This window comes from Camelina sativa, chromosome 6 (assembly GCF_030686135.1).
Source record: "Camelina sativa cultivar CO46 ecotype springtype chromosome 6, ASM3068613v1".
Lineage (NCBI taxonomy): Eukaryota > Viridiplantae > Streptophyta > Magnoliopsida > Brassicales > Brassicaceae > Camelina > Camelina sativa.
This window is the reverse complement of record NC_141885.1, coordinates 726,973-747,092: the sequence shown is the minus strand read 5'-3', so window position 1 is coordinate 747,092 and position 20,120 is coordinate 726,973. Positions and strand designations below refer to the sequence as shown.

Genomic DNA, 20,120 nt, shown 5'->3' with positions numbered 1-20,120 from the left:
ACCTCTAAATAATTTAGATTACCTCACCACCACCGTCACCGTATTAAATGCTATTTTTATGTATATACAGATAAGTTTCACGCATTGTAGAGTAGTAGGAGTATGTCACACAATGTTCATAAGAAAGGAATAATAGTATATATTTCTTTTATAGAAAGCAAATGGAAATAATGTGAAGAAAAATCCAAGATCTATTACAAGAATTATTATTATTATTATTTTTTTTTTTGAGGAAAGACAAATCAATATTATTAGCAGTTAGCCGATAAATGCCGAAATAGACTCAATTATACATGTAAGAAAAAAAAAAAAAAATCAAACACCATATCCTTTTCTTATCTTCAGTAGATTTTTTTAAATCTTCTTACCAATTTTGACACAATCAATTGTTAATATATTTACCTAAAATAGAATATTGCAAAATATTGTCAGATCTTAACGACTGTTAACATTATAAACATAGTAGATAATCTCATTTTCTTAGCCGTGTATGTAAAGTTATAATTATAATAAACATAGTGATAATCTCATTTTCTTTGATTTCTCTACTAATAGTCTTTTACCACTTAATTATGCAGTCTTAGCCAGCTGTATACTACTCTCTCTCTCTCTCTGTCTCACACAACACTCAAGAGAAGGGCAAAACTTAAATTCTGCTTTTATAATAAATATGGTTCATCCATTTTTTTTTATAATTTAGTTTTCTCAAGAAGAAGAATAAATATTTTTGTATTTACTTTTGAATGAGCAAAAACAAAAGGTTATGCTTTTATGATCCTTTCTTCTTCTTCTTCTTCTTTAACTTACTTTACATATATATATTTTTTTTAGTTTATCTGTATTCTCTTCTATCTTCCTCGATCTCCGCCGATTCCATCGTCTTAATTTTGTCTTTCCCTTTCTCTTCTGTTACCCAACAACAACAAAAAAAAAAAAGCAAACCTTTTCTTCTTCTTCTTCTTCTTCCTCAATGCCTCCTTAAAACCCTAGATCAAAATTCTTAAAGGCGGCTGCTTTAAGCTCAAGTTTTGATTATTTTTTTTTCTCACTGAAAAGATGATGACTTCTCATCTGGGTATCCTCTGTTTCTTCATATCTTTACTGGGTTTTCTCAATTTCTCAGTTTCTCAGAATGGTGTCGATGATTCGACTATGCAAGCACTCAAATCGAGTCTGAATCTCACATCAGACGTCGATTGGTCTAACCCTAACCCTTGTAAATGGGTTTCTGTTGAATGCGATGGGAGTAACCGTGTCACTAAGATTCAGCTTAAACAAAAAGGCATCCTTGGTACTCTTCCTCCTGATCTTCAGAACCTCTCTGAATTGGTTGTTCTCGAGCTCTTCCTCAATCGAATCTCTGGTCCCATTCCTGATCTCTCCGGTCTCTCTCGTTTACAGACGCTTAACCTCCACGACAATCTCTTTACTTCCGTTCCTAAGAACCTCTTCGCCGGTATGAACTCTCTTCAAGAAGTGTATCTCGAGAACAATCCCTTGTTGGATCCTTGGCAAATTCCGGATACCATTAAAGAAGCTACATCTCTCCAGAATCTTACACTCTCCAACTGCAGCATTTTTGGGGAGATCCCAGATTTCTTCGGTTCTCGGTCACTTCCAAGCTTGACGAATCTTAAATTGTCTCAGAACCGTTTACAGGGAGGGTTACCGCTGAGTTTTGCTGGTACTTCGCTTCAGTCTCTGTTCTTGAATGGTCAAATGAGTGATTCGAAGCTTAACGGATCCATCTCGATATTGAGTAACATGACTTCGCTCGTTGAGGTTTCTCTTCAAGGAAATGACTTCTCAGGTCCAATTCCTGATCTCTCTGGTTTACTATCTCTCCGTGCGTTTAATGTTAGAGAGAATCAGCTCACTGGTGTTGTTCCTCAGTCTTTGGTTCGTATGAATACGCTTGTTAGTGTGAATTTAACCAATAACTTGTTTCAAGGACCTACTCCGTTATTTGGCAAATCCGTTGGTGTTGATATATTCAACAAGACGAATAGTTTTTGTACTGATGCACCTGGTGTTCAGTGTGATCATCGTGTCGAGATTTTGCTCTCTGTAGCTGAATCATTTGGATATCCAGTGAAGCTTGCCGATAGTTGGAAAGGAAACGATCCGTGTGTTAATTGGGTTGGGATTACTTGTTCTGGAAGTAACATTACGGTGGTTAATCTTAGGAAACAGGAACTATCTGGTACAATTTCTCCGAGTTTAGCCAATCTTACTTCATTGGAGACCATCAATCTTTCTGATAATGATCTCTCCGGGCCTATACCAGCTGAGCTTACAACGTTGCCTAAGCTTAGGACACTTGATGTGTCTAACAACGATATCTATGGAAAACCGCCAACGTTTAGGGAGACTGTGAATCTGGTGATTGAAGGGAATGCTAACATCGGCAAGGATGGACCTAGCAGACCGAGTGGTTCTCCTGGAGCTTCACCAGGAGGTAATAAACCTTCAGGAGGAAGTGGTGGCAGTGAAGCTTCTAAGAAATCAAGCAATGTCAAGATTATTGTTCCTGTGGTCGGTGGAGTTGTTGGTGCATTGTGTCTGGTTGGGCTCGGCGTGTGTCTCTACGCGAAGAAAAGGAAGCGACCCGCTAGAGTTCAGAGTCCAACCAGCAACATGGTGATTCATCCGCATCATTCGGGTGACAACGATGACATTAAACTCACTGTTGCAGCTTCTAGTCTTAACAGCGGCGGAGGAAGTGATAGCTACAGTCACAGTGGAAGTGGGGGGAGTGATATTCACGTTGTGGAAGCTGGGAACTTGGTTATATCGATACAGGTTTTGAGGAATGTGACGAATAACTTCAGCGAAGAGAATATTCTTGGGAGAGGTGGTTTTGGGACAGTTTACAAAGGTGAACTCCACGATGGAACAAAAATAGCTGTAAAAAGAATGGAGTCTTCGGTTGTGAGTGACAAGGGACTTGCTGAGTTTAAATCTGAGATCACTGTTCTGACTAAAATGCGTCATCGTCATCTCGTTGCGCTTCTCGGGTACTGCCTTGATGGGAATGAGAGGCTTCTTGTCTATGAATACATGCCGCAGGGGACACTGAGTGAGCATTTGTTTCATTGGAAAGAGCAAGGGCTAAAACCTCTAGACTGGACTAGACGCCTGGCGATTGCATTGGATGTAGCTCGAGGTGTTGAGTATCTGCACACACTTGCGCATCAGAGCTTCATCCATAGGGACCTAAAGCCATCAAACATCCTTCTTGGTGATGATATGCGCGCTAAAGTCTCTGACTTTGGGTTAGTCCGTTTAGCTCCTGATGGCAAATACTCTATCGAGACGCGAGTCGCTGGGACTTTCGGATATCTTGCCCCAGAATACGCAGGTTTGCAATCTCTTTGAACTTACCCAAATATGTTACAGTTTCATACTTAGGCCTTTGTGCACTTTACCCGAGTGTTAAAGTTTCATGATTTGATCGTTTTGCATTTACCCCAGTGTTAAAGTTTTGTCCTTTGATCGTTTTGTAATTGCTCGATACTCTGATTTTGACAGTGACGGGAAGAGTGACGACGAAAGTAGACATTTTTAGCCTTGGGGTGATACTTATGGAGCTAATCACTGGTCGTAAAGCCCTGGACGAGACACAACCCGAAGACAGCGTCCATCTAGTCACATGGTTCCGTCGAATAGCAGCCAGCAAGGAAGAAAATGCCTTCAAAAACGCAATCGACCCAAACATCAGCTTAGATGACGATACTGTAGCCAGTATTGAAAAAGTCTGGGAGCTTGCTGGTCATTGCTGTGCCCGTGAGCCTTACCAAAGACCAGACATGGCTCACATTGTCAACGTTCTTTCTTCACTCACCGTCCAATGGAAACCCACTGAGACTGACCCCGATGACGTCTATGGGATAGACTACGATATGCCACTTCCACAGGTGCTCAAGAAATGGCAAGCTTTCGAAGGACTTAGCCAGACTGCGGATGACTCGGGATCTTCCTCTTCGGCTTATGGAAGCAAGGACAATACGCAGACAAGTATCCCAACTCGTCCATCTGGATTTGCTGATTCGTTCACTTCTGTGGATGGACGTTGAAGAAGTCAAGATTGCGTTTTCCGATTACCTTGGAACTGTTAAAGACGTTTTAGTAGAAGAAGCATTGTGTGATAAATCTCTCTCTCTCTCTCTTTTTTTGTCTTCTTTTATTTTCTCTGAAGCATTTACTTATGACTTCGTTTTTATTTACTGCAAGCTTTTGGTTAGTGTATCTATTTATCTACTTTGTAGTGTTTATGCAAAAGATAACGATCTTTGAGAGGCCTCCTCTTACATAGAAGTATCTTTTGAGTGTCTTACACGTTTTTTTTGTTCAAACGTTTAAATATTTAACCAAATCGTAGCTGAAAAATCGATCCTAGTACTTCAGTTTCCTGTTTAATCTTAATGTATTCTAACTTTTTAACTATTAATAAAATCAATTTTCCTACTCCAAAACCGTAAAAGCTTGATACAAACATTATTTCAAATTCACTGCGTCTATATAAAAATTAACGGAAAATCCGATTGGATTATTTTAACTCGAATTAGTAATAAAAATAGATGTTTGTGTAATTTTGTGTGTTTTGAATATTTACTTCATGTAGAATGGTCAATTTAGGTTGGTGAGTCAAAATCTAATACAATAGACCCATACAAATTATTAAGGGGATGTATTCAATTTGAATTTGAAGTGATTTGTCTAAAACTTACAAATCTTATGTTATTTAATATGGATATTAAAAATCTCATAAAATCCATTATTATTAAATTAATAATTTAAAAATATAGTTTAAAATCCATTGTTTCTTAAAACAGTTTCTATAAGATTTTTCAGTTAAAAATACATAAACCCAAATCTCATAGTTTTAGGTGGAATTTTAAAGAATTTTACAAAAATCATATCAACTTCCTTAAAATAATCAAAATCATTTAAAATCTTATGAAAACTAAATTCCATTGGAATATTAGACACCCCCTAAAAGAAATCTACATTATTTTGGGGCAGAGTTTTGGAGGTTTTCATGAAATGTCTCATTTGGTATCATTAAATACTTACTTAAGCTTGATAGAATTTTATCCAGTTTTGATGTAGTTATGAAAAAATATCATTGCATTTTAATTAATTTAATAACTAACAAAATAAATTTTTATATTGATTTATAAAATAATAAAATCATACTTTTGAAATTGTTTAAGAAAATTATTTAACAAATTCTATTTATTGTTTCAGAAATCTCTTTAAACAAAAACAAACTATTTAATTCGCTAAAACTTAAATTTTTACACACAATATTTCCTATATAAACAGTATTAAGTTTATAACATCGACTACTCATATCAAGATCTACATCTACAAAAACATTTTTTTTTTTTTAAAAAAAAGAGAGAATTTACCTCATTCCCTTTTTTTTTTGGGTCTACAGATATATATTGCCCAGATTCAACATGGAGCCTAATGTTTTCGGAAGGGTTTTGGCTTCATAGAAATAAAGAAGCATATAACAGAAAATCCAACAAAGTTTTTCAGATATTTGAATCAATATAAATATGAGTATACTGAATTGAGATTTGTGTAGGACGATTAAAGGTTATTGGAGTGGGTTAATCTTTACACTATGAATAAAAGAAAGTATTGTTCTTTCACAGAGAATATATATATTTTTTTGAATTACTAAGAGGTTCCGGACCAAGACCCGTACATCCCTTCAGGCCAAAGACCAGAGCATTTTGACAGAGAATTTTAACCTATAAATAAAAGTTTGACAATAGACATATATAATTTAATTGTAAATTTGGTGTATAAAGTTAATATACTAACATGTTATACCAATAACTGCAATAATGTTAATATTAACACCAATCAATATTGTAAATTTGGTATATTAAGATCTCTAAAGTTCTAAACACGATCACATCAATTTATAATACCGAATCGCATGTCAATACAGGTTTTGTTGGAGGATTTTTGTTAGATTTTACCGAATTTATGATTAACGAAATTGATATTGTACCAAACCAAAATAGTGGTACCGACTATGGATCTAAATAGAAGTATGAAACTAAGGAAACTAAATATATAACATTATAAAATGTATAGAACTAGGTTTTCATCCGCATTACACCGCAAGACTAAATTATAAATTATTGTATTTTAAATAATAAATTTTAATTTATTTAATTTTCAAATTCACAATTAATTACTTTTGTCGAATTAATTTATAATTTTGTTTAGAATGTTTTCTCTTCTTCTTATGTTTTGTAAATTTTATAACCTAATTACATCAAATTTATAGAATATAAAATTTTAGTTTTGTTTTGTTTTATAGAATGAAATAGAGGTATATATGCCTATATGGTATGTTAGTGTATATTTTTATGTGTATACAATTTGTTTTTTTGGAATATTAAGAATGTGTTATAGTATGTGTAATATTTTGTAGTTCATATACTAAATAATTTATAAGTTAACTTTCCAAACTATGATTACAAATAAACTAATAGTTTTCGAGGCAGGTCACGCAACATGTTCAAAGATTTTTAATCCACAAAAACTCATCATACAAAACTCGTGTAAGTAAAAATAGTATGTGAGGCTAAAAATCATTTTTTATCAAATTCATTTTTCAAATTTTTATGAGGTAAAAAATAACTTTTACAACTAAATATTTTATGAAAATCTATATCTTACATGAGAGATCAAATAATATAACTAAAAGACTCATTAGTATTTTCATGATTTTGGTACTTTATATATATAACATTTTATCCATATAACCTAATATTTTAATATTTTCATATTTTCACCAATATATCACATTAATATTACATACTACAATAGTTGTTGATCCGTTTTTCTTTGGCGAGATGAACACACATCAACATAACAACATTTTCAATCAATAATCAACATACGAAGAATAACAAAATCTAAAAAAATATGCCTTAAAGATCTATAATAGAGAAAGAAGCACAAAATCAAATTTTGTCGTGTTATCATTCTATATATGTGTTTTTCTTTTTTACTATTGGGAATATATATATATATATATATATATATATCAAAAGGATTAGGAAGCTTAGTTTTAAATACATAATAAAAATAAATTTGTGAGCAAGCAATATCTTTTATATTTTATTATCATTGCCTTGAATAAGATATCAAATTGAATGGTAAATATGTTTGTTACCTTTTAAAATCATACAGTTAGTTTTTTTGAATGATTGTTTAAATTCAAAATTTATGTAGAATAATTACACCGAAATTAATGACATTTGTTCCTATAACAATTAACCGAATTTATGTAAAACACTTAGTTTTTTGTTAAAAAAAATCGACTATTAGGTAGAGTTAATTTTTTTTAATAATTAAATATTTAATGCTAATGACATGTTTGTAAATAGGTTCCAACTCCAGGATTTATATGCTAAATATTCCCAAAAATTTACATATAGATAAATAAATTTATACTATTATTTTGTAAGTAACAAATCCAAAATTACTTAAATATTTTTCGGTGTTGTACAGCGTGGATCACTATCTAATGTTTTTTTTTAAATGTCTTAAAAATATTTTCATTAAATATGGATAGTTTATTAAGTTTGTAAAGTTATAAGATACTTTTGGATGGTAACTAAAACAATGGGATATTCGATCAAAGTATTTATAAGTATTTATAAGATTTTATATAAGGTTCTAAAGTTAAGATTTGATATTTCTAATATACGCAAAATATATTTACTTACTTGATTCGTTCCAACTGATAGATGAATATTCCTTTTCAAACTTTATCATAAAAGAGTAGAGAAAAATGATAATCTTGGAAATCAAGCAATGTAGTAAGATTTGGTAAGATGAATATTCGTTTTCAAATATTTTAACTGAATCACAAAATATCTCTTTTAAAAGATTATACTGAAAGATTAATTGATAAAATCAATCTCGGTAATTAATCAATTAGCTTAATTTTTGGTAATTAACATATATGGTTTTAATTTAGATACCTTAAAAACAATTAAATCGGAGTGTTTGCCTCTAACGAATAACTTTGTTTGGTAACGGAAATAACTATTCTTGAACCAAATCAAAAACATGATCCAGATATTTTAGAAATGGAGTACAAACAGATCCGTTAATTTTTTTCCTTCTGTTTTCGGATCATACAGGATCCGCGACCCAAACCGGCGGATATTTAGTGATTGAATGGAGGGTATAATGGTCATTATGTAAAATGGTAATCATAGGTTAATTTAATTAAATTAAGTGATTCTCTAATCATTTTTAATGAAAAACGTATCAAAACAAAGTCATGGTCCAATTTGAGTCTAGTGAGTACTTCAGCTTTAATAGAATAGATGTAAAAAACGTTTTGCAAGATATCTATATATATAAGGTCTTACAAAGATTCTATAAGAGTTTACAAGGTATTTATAACGTATTTATAAAATATTTATAAATTCAGAAGATTTTACGTATAGATATAATTATTGTATGCTTTTCAAAAGTCATATACGTATTCAAATCATTTTTAGAGACATTTTTGATAAGATTTTAGAGAGGAAGCATTTTTGAAAATTACTATTGACAAAACGAACATTTTGGGATTCCTCCTAGATATTTCTTTTTAAGATCATTATGTAGCATACATGTTTAAATATCTTTTTTCAGATACCCTTTTCAATTATACCAATTTTTTTTTGAAGATTTTCATTTTTACCCTCTTTTACACAATTACAATATGTTAAATTAATTCTTAGAATTTCCTTTTTGTTTGGGTTCTCAATTTTATATTTAGAGTATAGTTTTTAGGAGGTAGAGTTTATTATTTAGGGTTTAGAGTTTAAAATTTAATCATTTTATATATTGAAAAAGGTATTTTTGAAAATGAACACTATGAAAAAGTATTTTTAAAAAGTGGCATAGAAAAAGGAGTAGTATTTTTGAAAATCTCCCATGATTCTACCGGTTTTTGAAAGATTGTATGAAATATCAATCAAATCATTTTTAGTGTCCATACAAGATTTAATATCTTTTAGTTTTTTGCACCTTAATAACGCTCATCATAAAAAAAATATTAACTCATTTTCAATCTCATTTTCTCTCCAATAAATTCAAGCTTTAAATGAGATTGATTCCTCTTTTGACCAAAAAAAAAATGAGATTGATTCCTCTTAGTTTAAATTATACTCACATAGTAGCAAAGCCACATGAGATTATTGTTTATGGTTGAGATTGATTTCTCTTGGTTTAAATTATACAATCATGAGTCATAACATGATGAAAGTTTTCAAAATGATAAAGACATATCAATGCTATTCCCTTAATCAAGTCAAAGGAAGAGAAGGTGGCCACTGTCTTGCAACAAAGAAAGGGTGGCAAAGAAACGATCAAAGCTGAGAGTCTCACCGGAGATAGAGCTTTGACGGGGATTTGAGCAGGGTTGAGGGTGCTCTAAGAAATGGTACCAATAGAAATGGTTGCAAATCTGGGGTTGAAAGAGAGTAGCTTGAAGAGGTTGTGGTAACCACTGCTTCCTTGAGCACAGATCATAATGCCACTATTCTCCAAGCTTGATTGCACGGTCTTCAATAAGTTGATAAGATGCAGTTTGGAACACAAGTTCTGTAGGCGAGATAGAGAGAGAAGGCTGGTGAAACAGAGGTAACCCCCACTCCTTAGAGTTGGGATCATAATGCCAAGTTTCAGCCATTGATCTCCTTCTAGAGGTTCATCCCTAGGTGATTCTAGTAACATGGTTCTCAGGGGATTCATACACCAAACGAGCCACAATGATGGCTTAAGGTTCCATAGCAGTCTTCTAACTAAGAATAGCTTTAATCTGATCAATCGTTGGCTAGGATGCGGATGAATAGAGTTCAGACCAGACCTAGTGACACATTGACACTGGAGCTGTTGGAATTAGTCCTAGGCATTATGGGTATCGGTTCGGGTTCGGATCGGGTAATTCGGGTTTCGGGTATTTCGAGTTTATAATTTATGGAATCATATAGGTATTATAAAAATTTCGGTTCGGGTTTGGTTCGGGTTTTTTCGGGTTCGGGTCGGTTCGAATATTTTCTTGGAATACCGAAATATACCCAGTATTTTCTGGGTTCGGTTCGGTATAAGTATTTTTCAATTTGATCTAGTATTTTTCACCTGTTTAGAACCGAATTACCCACATATACTTAAAATACCCCTATATATACAAGCAAGAGAAAACATAATCCAAAAGGATAATCCAAACAGAAACAATTAGTAGAGTAATAACATCCAAAATCAAATTCAAAAGTCTTATGAAAGCTAGAACTAGAAGTAGGTATTGAAAAAATTGAAAAAAAAACATCAAGAATGAAAGGAAAGATTCACCACATCAAAGACGTCTTCACCGTTTCCTTGTACGTCTTCACCGTTTCTCTGTTTGAAAGAAGAATCAGATTGTTACTAGTTAAATTAGTGATACATACTCGATCCAATGGTAATTAAGTTCATAGTTAAGTGGAGAAGAACTCAACACACGATTCTTCACAATCTCAATTTCGATTTTAATGGGGGGATACGTAGATATGTACATAGGTTTAAATATAGTCAATATATATGGGTACTAATTGGGTATCGGGTATTACCCGATCCGAACCGATACCCAAAAGTATTTACAATCAAGATCCAATTAGTATAATGTTGAGGATCCATACCCGATCCGAACCGGGGTTTTTCGGTTCGGTTCCAATACGGGTATTTCGGGTCGAGTATTTTGCCCAGGCTTAGTTGGAATAATGGGAATATATGGTAAAAGAGAACATGGGATGCAATCATTGAAGGTAATACAACAAGCAGATCAGATTCACAACAGAAAACCAGCATTGCAATCCTACAAATCAACCACATCAAGGAGCCTTGACACAAGAAGTTTTCAAGTGGATCAGTTGCATTTATTCTTCTGCTACCGAGGGAACCTCGACTTGACCAAGCAAATAGACCTGAGACTAACCAAATTTGACTTGAAATGAAACTAAAAACAAAGTGTCTAAAGCTTATCCAGGTCATAGGAGAATCATATCTTAAACAGAACGAGCTAGCAACCAGGATTCCAAGATAAGCATGGGAATTAAACTTGGGCCAAAGGGATGGGAAGAGAGAAACAACAGGACGTCGTAGGTGTAGGTTGCATTGTCACAATCATTCTCGTCTCCGGTGTCGTAACATAGCCCTCGTCCAACTGCAGCCAAGTAAACGCCTTGGTGAGGGGATCAAGATCCAAGGAACGGTGAGATGTTGCGATTGACAGCGAGATATAAGACGGAAGGATAGGCATAAACCAAGGCTAGTGGGGCATTCATGTCTCTCAGGGACAGTACCGGGTGGCTGGAGACTCGATGGAGCAAGCTCACCGAGGAGAGTCACCGGATGCGGACGAGGGGGCAGAAGTTGAAGCTGAAGCACGGTTGAAATTGAGATCTGGAAACTCAAGGAGTCTTCGATGAAGTCAAAACGAAGATCGAACAGACTAAAAAGAACAAGGGAACAGCTGAGATGAATAAACGATGACCCAGCAACACCGATCGGACTTGACGCCGCCGGGAGAGGATGCCTTGGTGGTTGTGCCAGAGAGAGGGTGGCTAGGGTGAACTCTTTACATTCTTTTTCTATCTGTCTTGTTTATGGCTGTAAGAAGATGATCATATCCATGTCATCGCTCATTCACCATTTTTGCTTTGTGTTCCATTCCTTTTTCTAGTTTATTCTCACATTTGAAAATTGCGTTAGAGAGTTCATGTCACACTCCAATTTACGATGTGGCTTGGACCATACAATTAATAGGATATTCGGTGAAATCACGTCTCCAAAACGTGAAAACATAAAAATTAGTATAACGTTCAATACTACTTTTATGTATAATATTTTTTAAAAAATAAAACAAAAATTTATTCGAATTTTTTTTGTTTACATCATTTGTTTAAAAGTTTTTAACATATAATAGCCTAACAATATAAAGAATATTGTCCTCATCTCACCTAACATATAAATTAGAAATGGACGGTTTCTATTAGGAAGAACAAACCTAATGTAAAAGAGCTTATATGGGTAAAGATAGTCAGCATAGTAAAGTCTTTTAACTCCGAAGTAAAAACAGACCACTTAGAAATGTCTGTCATCTAAATAAGCTCTTGGCAATCGAGCTTAAAAGAGTTGGCCTCTCAGCTATATAGAATTGTTCGGATGTCGCCAATGCTGAAGTCAAATTTGGAATCTGACCCGATAGTCTACTTATTTATGAAGCTTGTACCCTTTGCCCCCATTGGTCATTTATCGTCAAAAGATGTAAAGCTCGGTTGTGATATCAAAGCTCAAGACCAAACCGACTGCAAGCTTTGTGAGGAATTATTTAACCGGCATGGCTATGAACTTTATGTGAGGGAGGATCCACCTGCTTTGCTATGGTTTGGCACCCATCTCTTGTGATTCCTGATTAAAGCTTCATCTAAATCCATGAGGTATGCACTCAAAAGGTTGATGGACTTTGCTCCATTGGCTTGGAACCCTCCTTCGTTGGCGAGAAGCACGGTAAGTATTACTTCTGTGGACCACTCTTTTCAAAGCTTGATTGCGTCATTCGTTACAGCCCTTTATGATCACCAAGTGATCAAGGATATCTCGAAGCTAGTCTTCATGGTCGAATCCATTTTGGCTCCAACAAATTTTTCAAACATTGTAAAACCCTCAAAAGTTGAAAATTCATTTGAAGAACTGACGAAAACTTTTATCCCTAATTTCTATTGCTTACAATGTTAAATGAATTCACCTTTTTTTTGAGGTTTTGATTTGAAGGAAGTTTCTTGTTCAACAAAAAAAGAGTCGGCCTCTTTCTTTCTTTGTTATTGTGATCTTTTATTTATATTTTAATAATATATAAATGCTATTGTAGTCATTGCTTATTAAAATACTCTTTATTATTTGTTTGTGTTTACTGTTTAGTATTTATTTATTTATATACATATATGATATATATATATATATATATATATGAGCAAACGATGATATAGTTCTTAGGATATCTTAGCAAATTCTACTGGGTCTGATTGGAGGCAACTAAACACTTTGTTTACAAACCAACCGCTCCAATAATCACCAATCAACAAATCGTTTGAAAAAGGCGCTTGAATATCATGGTTAGAACAAGCCATTGAAGATGGTGGTTAGACCTCTTTTTGGTGGTTGCAAACACCAATTCTAACCCCTAACAAAAACCAACGTTTATATTATAAATAGGTCGCACAGTTTTTTTTTCCCCAAAAGATTACACAGTTTATATTCTTTGCTTTTTGGCTTATTAACCTTAAAAAAAACATATTGATGAGAAATAGCAATATATTAAGTCAAGATTATGATTTGAATAGTAACTTGCTTTCTTTTAATGGAGATTATGATTTTTTTAATATCAAATAATGGAGATTTAAAATTAAACATTTGATAATTTTGTTAATATCACATTTGATAATATCCTTAATATCATTTAAATGTATTAATATTATAGTATGAGTTAGAGAAAAATTTATTATTCCATTTTTTCATCTTTTAACTTAACAATATTAATTTTTTTAATTTATTATTACTTATACTATTTAACTGTTATAATGTTATCAATCAAACTAAATAGTCAACAGTTTTTTCAAAGTACCATCTTTTTCATCTGCTATCTTTAACTGCTTTCTTTTAACCATTTTCTCTATGCAACCATTTATAAATATTTTAATTGCCTCTTTCAAACGTGGATACCAATCGGAGCCATTGTTTTAAGTTTTAAACTAAATCTGTAACAAATTTTTACCAATCTTTTTAAATTCCAATTGTCTATGCGGGACATAAAGTAATGATTTCACCAATCACTTAATTAAGCATAGTTTATGTTCTGGGTTTGAATTAGGCTTAGATATTATGTATAGTACTGTGATCGGTTATTATTATGGACAACTAATATTCCTATCTACGTGTATGTAGAAAATGATATAATTCTAAAAATGAGAAGCTAGTTTCCTTGGAAATTTCGGAGTAAATATAGGAAGCTTTGCTTACCTTTATCGCACCATCTAAAAATTGTAAAGACAACCTTTTAGCACCTCAAAGTCAAATTATATGTCCACTCAAAATTAAATTATTATTATAATAATTTCATATTAATGACCTCATTAGTGGATATCATTTGTATCAAAAACATAGCTACATACTTGTATATTTATTTATTTATATAGAAAAACAGTGAAAATGAAAAAAAATCGAAGGTTATAAGAAAAAGTTAAAGAGATAATAATAGAGAGTCACACATGTTTCATATTCCCGCCTGCGAAGTCCATTTTAGGTATAAAAGAGCCACAGTTATTGTTGACTCTGTGGACTTTTGATTTTTCCCTTTTTTTTTTTTTTTTACTAATTAACAAAAATTGCTACTTGTTTTCCTTTTTTAATTTATTATTCCTCACAAAACATAATATACAATTAATTGATGCATTCCTAATATCGTTTATTTTATTTTATTTCATTTGCCTTGTTCTACTATTTATTCACACACTACACAATCTTCTCTTCTCTTCTTCTTTTTGCTTTTCGCCTTCTTCTTCTTCCCCAAGAACCCTAAATACATTTTCTGATTTTTTTTGATGATTTTGATCAGAAAAATTTGAAATCTGCTCATCTGATCGATCAAAGGAACTCGGTTTCTCATAGCCAAATGAATCTGGTACAATCTTTTTTTTTTATACTATAGTCTCTGATATTTTTCATGTGTATGTGTATCCCCTGTTTTTAATTTGTTCATATCAGTTTTATCATAAAATTCAAATAACTTTAATAATTTCTGCAGTTTGTGTTTTTTTTTTATATATAAAATTGGAAAAATATCCATTAGATTAAAGTTTTTGGTTTCAACCAAAATTTATAAGAAACAAGAAAATTTCAGAAGAATTTATCCTTTTTATATACAAATTTATGATTTCTACATAGAACACATATATGAATTTCATTATTAATTTCGATATAAAGAGTCAAACTTCTGCAGATTCATAATCTTTCAAAAAAGTAATTTTAGTTTTAAAAAAAGTAATTCAAAAATTTCTTCATTTCCTACATAAAACCTACAAATAAAAGTCAATAAAGTTTCAAATTTCTACAGATTTTTTTTTTCTGGATTATAATGAGGAATTCATCATAAATCTCTATTAATTTTTTTGCAAGTATAAATTTTAATAATCATTAATGATTGTTGTAGGGTGAGAAGAGAAGAAGTGATGAAGATTGGATTGACACACTACTGAACTCAGAGTTCTTTGGGATATGTATGAATCATAAGTATCTTAGAAAGAACGAGAAGAATGTGTTTTGCATTGACTGTAATGTCGAAATCTGTAGACATTGTTGTAGTACAGAAGCTGCTCATGTCCTCCATCGTCGTCTTCAGATCTGCAAATACGTTTATCAAGATGTTCTTCGTCTCCTCGATATCCAACAATACTTCGACTGTTCCGAGATTCAGGTTTTTTTTTTTTTTTTTTCATTTATTTATTTAAGAAATCATTTTCAATAAAATAAATCATTTGATGCCAGCTGAGTCTTTAATTCTTGTTTTAGAGTCCATAAATTCCAAATTAATTTGATAAATATTTTGCTTTTCTTGTTTTGGTTTATGGCATTGAATGGCAATAATTTTTTTTGTATGGGAAAAGACATATAAAATAAATGGAGAAAAGGCAATACATTTGAATTCAAGGCCACAGGCAAAAGATGCAAGACCTTCTACAAAATCCAAGAATGGAGCATCATGTGTGACTTGTAAAAGATATATTCAAGATCGTCCTAATCGATTTTGCTCTATCTCCTGCAAGGTAAATTATGTTTTTTTTTTTAAAGTTTATATTCCCCCAAAATATTTGGTTGTTACCTATATTATATTTCTCTAATTTTTTATTATTATACATTGGAACTGTTATCTATGAAAGGTAAACAATGTTTTACAGTAGTCTTGAAATACTAGAAAAAGTTAGCCTTTAGTAGATGAAGGAGTCATACATTGTTGACATAACATATAGGAGAACTATGCATGATTTGATTTGTACACATCTTCACCAGTACTACATTTTTATATATGTAGTCATTTATTTCAAGTTGGAAGATGCTAAATGTTTTATTTTAATATACATATATATAATATATATATGTTTGAAATAATTTTATGGACACTTTTAAACTGTTTTGACACGTAACCTACATTAACAAGTATCATTTATTAGTAAAATTAGTTTTGAATTTTATCTATTAGTATGTGAGTTGTAACAAACGTCAAGCACGCTTTAAAACGTTACATTTGGCATTATATCGTTTGAAATCGCATACAGGAATTTTTGTTTTTGTTTTGAGTTTAGAGCATGCTCTAATACTTTTTTTTTTGTTATTGCAGATTTCATCTCCTTCAAAAAAGCACAAATTCTGTTTTTCTCCAAGACTGGAACAAGGTGTTAAGGAGAAGGAAAACTCTAATCAAGAAGGAAGCTTAGAAGAAAAAAAATCGTGCACATCATCGTCCCTCACTGATGTTTCCGAAGATTCTGAAGTTTTATTGAGTAATTTTTCATTGAGACCACACATGAGACTACTCAAGAGAAAAGGAATTTCTCGAAGATCTCCTCTCTATTGACTTTTTTCTTTTCTTTTAATGGATTTTTTTTCATGAAAACTATATACATTATGTGTATTTTGTATTTGAATATCGGGTATCAATATTATGTTTAAAAGCTATTAAGTTTTAAAGAGAAAAAAATAGTGATGTTGTGACCAGAAAAAATGAAAAATAATAATAATAGTGATGTGTAATGGCAGGGGCGGATCCAGAAACAAATTTGATCGTGGGGCATAAATTATTTAATATTTAATATATTAAATTTATATTATATAATATTAAATAAATATAACTTTCTATTTTCTTATATATTTAAAAATTATTTTATTTAGTTTAAAAATATATTCAATTGCACATTATATATATTTAAAAGAAAATTATATCTAAACATATATTATATAAGGATTTTGTGCAGTATATTAACCTTTTACATCACCATTTCTTGCAACTTTATTCTTTAACTCTAAAAAAGGTAAAAAAAATTCGAGAAATCAGATATAATACACAATATAATCTTTCGTAATCACGGTAAAATTTGTAAAATATTGATAAATAGTATATCAAAACGAAGGTCCAACGATGAAGAGTTCAAATCTACATTTAAAATATTAAAAACTAATATATATGATTGCAGAAATGTTTAGAAGTTATATTATGTATTATTTTTGAATTCATATGATTAATTTTTGTACAATTAAAATGATTTATTTAAATAGAGTTCAACTATATATATATTAGATAAATTAAATATATAAATGTATTAAACTAATTAACTAGTTTTCCAATACTTTTTTAATTTAAATGTAAGTATAATTTAGAGTAGAAAAAAATATTAACATGTAAGTAGACATTACAAAAAGAAAATTGGTTGTAGGAAAGTCAAGAATCGAACTCCTCACCAAAGAAGATGCATGGGGCACCTAGATAACAATTAAGCTGTGTAACTAAATTAACCAAGTGTATTAGATAATTTTTAACAAGTAGCATGGAGCAAAGATCCGCCCCTGTGTAATGGTGTATGAGTGATTTATTTTATTATTCATCATGGAGAAAGAGAGATATGGGCCCAAAAAGTTTAGGTGTTCATGAGATTGTGTTGATTCACTGGAACCCACAAATTTAACTAACATAAAATAAGAAAAAGTGAATATTATATGCAATATTCTTAACACTTTTTGGGGGGATAAATTGATAGATACAGGTTCTGATGACAAATATGTATGCTGGAATCCATTCCTCGTAGAGACTCTTGAGTCATACAATTTTCTACGGATTTGTCATTTATAGTACCAACATAAAAACTATGAAAGTTGCACATAATAGTTCTTCCGATACACATTCACAAAATAAAACAGATTTTGATGCACCATCAAATACCCAAGACACATTTTTACGACCGTTTTAACTTGTCTTAATGTCCACATCGCCTACTATGTATATACATAATAGTCAGCCATCATCCACAACCAGTCAACCATCGTCCACAAAAGTGGTACATACGTATATTGACTATCATTTACAAATAACTGAGCACGATGAAATTTGGAAACTCTTGGCGCATAATCATTATTTTGTTCCAATATATAGAAAAATATCACCGCAAAATAATAAAACCAAAAAATCTAACATCTCCAAAAATTGGGCTATCTTATTTGAAGTGTTCAACGATTTTGATGGCGCAAACTTATAAACTACCCAAATCACATAAAATTTGGATATTTTTGCAAGATTAATGAATATTTTTATATACATATATTTAAGAGTCCTTTTTATTTGTTTGGTAGGAAAACGATTTAAGAGTCGTAGTCGTGTCTATCAAATAGATAAAAGAATGTATTTACAAATTCATTGGTGGTATATGCAAGCTTACGAAGATGTATAACAAATGGGTCTACGGCAACTTGTTGTTATATATATATATATATTTGTTATATGATTATATTAGACAACTTTGTTTCTAAATTAAAATAGTATTACCCATCATTATCATTTCTTCTCTTTATTATAATATATACTAGTAATGTTAATAATTCATTACTAAAGAGATATACAGAACCGATTGACAAAAAGAAGAAGCGCGGAAGCATAATATATATCACGATTGTGATACATAATATTGATTTAACTCAAATATTTTTTGGCATGCTATAATTTATAAAATATCTGAAATTTAAGGGCAACATAACAAAAAGAAATTACAAAACTTAAACTCTACTAAATAGATAGATGAAATTTTATATATACTGTAAGTTGAAATTTGAATATATATACTAGTTTCATTTTGTGAAACTCCTAAAAGTTTATTGAATTATAAATTTTCTTATGTCAGTTAGAAATAACAAAAAAATTTAGAAAACAAATAAAGAAACCAAAAAAAAAAAATTTGACCACCTGGGGCTCACTAGTCAACAACATGGCGCGTTTATTGGGGCCAAAGACCTTTGTCGCGATCTTTGTCTCGAACAAAATTAAGACTAAACAAAATCAAAACTACAACAATATTCTAAACCAACTCAACAAAATAAAAATCTTTAATTAGGGATTAAATCATATAGCATTCCTCGTCTTATGGCTGGATCACTGTTATTGATAATTATTGAATCGCATTTATTTAAATAAAAATATAAAAATCAATGATAGAAAAAGAAGAATGATGGCCATAATGTTTTTGGCAGCAAAATCCACTTTCGAAAATCAGAATATCAAAATAGAAGTAAAAGTAATGCAAAAAAAAACAATTAAATGGGTATGATTATGGCAGACAAAAAGTAAAGAATAAAAGAGGAATGTTGTGAGCCAATTGAAGAGGATATGACAGATTTAAACTGAAGAAGGAGACGAGAGATTTGAGCAGTAGAGAATAATGCATGTGCTTCTTTAATCTCAATCTTATGCATGTTCCACATGTCATGTAATCACACATCTCTCTAAAATTTTCTCACTATTCTAACGAAGGCGGATCCAAAACAAATTTCATCCGAGACACAAAATTAAATAATTCTAAATAATTTCGTATTAGAGCTAAATAAAACGCTCAATAAAATGTTACTATACGTGTGTATAAGCCGTCGTCCTAAATTGGTGGTTAGCAATGTTAAATGTCAAAAGAATAATATATAAAATAGTGGTTAACAAAGGTTATAACTAGTGTTTTCTCATAACGTTTAGAATTCTAGTCGTAGATTACGTAAATTAATAGAGAGATAAGCTATCTACCGTGAGCGTAGTTCATGATGTACGAAAATAGTTTCAATCGTTGTCAAGATCTCTTTTAAATGATAGACAGTCGTCGTGAACTCAAAGTCTTGCAGTTGCGATCAACTGTCCAGAGTTGTTTATACATATATGTCTTTGGAAAATTAATGTCATATTGTTTTATAATTGTTTTTGAACATACATTTAACATAATGGATCTCTACACAGTTCTTTGAACCAT

The 20,120-nt window shown here is 31.5% G+C and overlaps 2 protein-coding genes across 2 annotated transcripts; both read left to right on the top strand.

The window, feature by feature from the left end:
• The first annotated feature begins 488 nt into the window (after positions 1–488).
• On the top strand, positions 489–4,317 carry LOC104789943 (receptor-like kinase TMK3). Its single transcript, XM_087455642.1, has 2 exons — positions 489–3,361; positions 3,532–4,317. Exons 1-2 carry the CDS (start codon positions 1,057–1,059, stop codon positions 4,074–4,076), a joined length of 2,850 nt encoding a protein of 949 aa, XP_087311768.1. The 5' UTR covers positions 489–1,056; the 3' UTR covers positions 4,077–4,317.
• Positions 4,318–14,405: 10,088 nt separating this feature from the next.
• On the top strand, positions 14,406–16,874 carry LOC104789942 (protein RGF1 INDUCIBLE TRANSCRIPTION FACTOR 1). The gene is made up of 4 exons (XM_010515607.3): positions 14,406–14,752; positions 15,281–15,544; positions 15,735–15,893; positions 16,466–16,874. The coding sequence occupies exons 1-4, from the start codon at positions 14,744–14,746 to the stop codon at positions 16,700–16,702; spliced, it is 669 nt and encodes a 222-aa protein (XP_010513909.2). The 5' UTR covers positions 14,406–14,743; the 3' UTR covers positions 16,703–16,874.
• Positions 16,875–20,120: the final 3,246 nt, after the last annotated feature.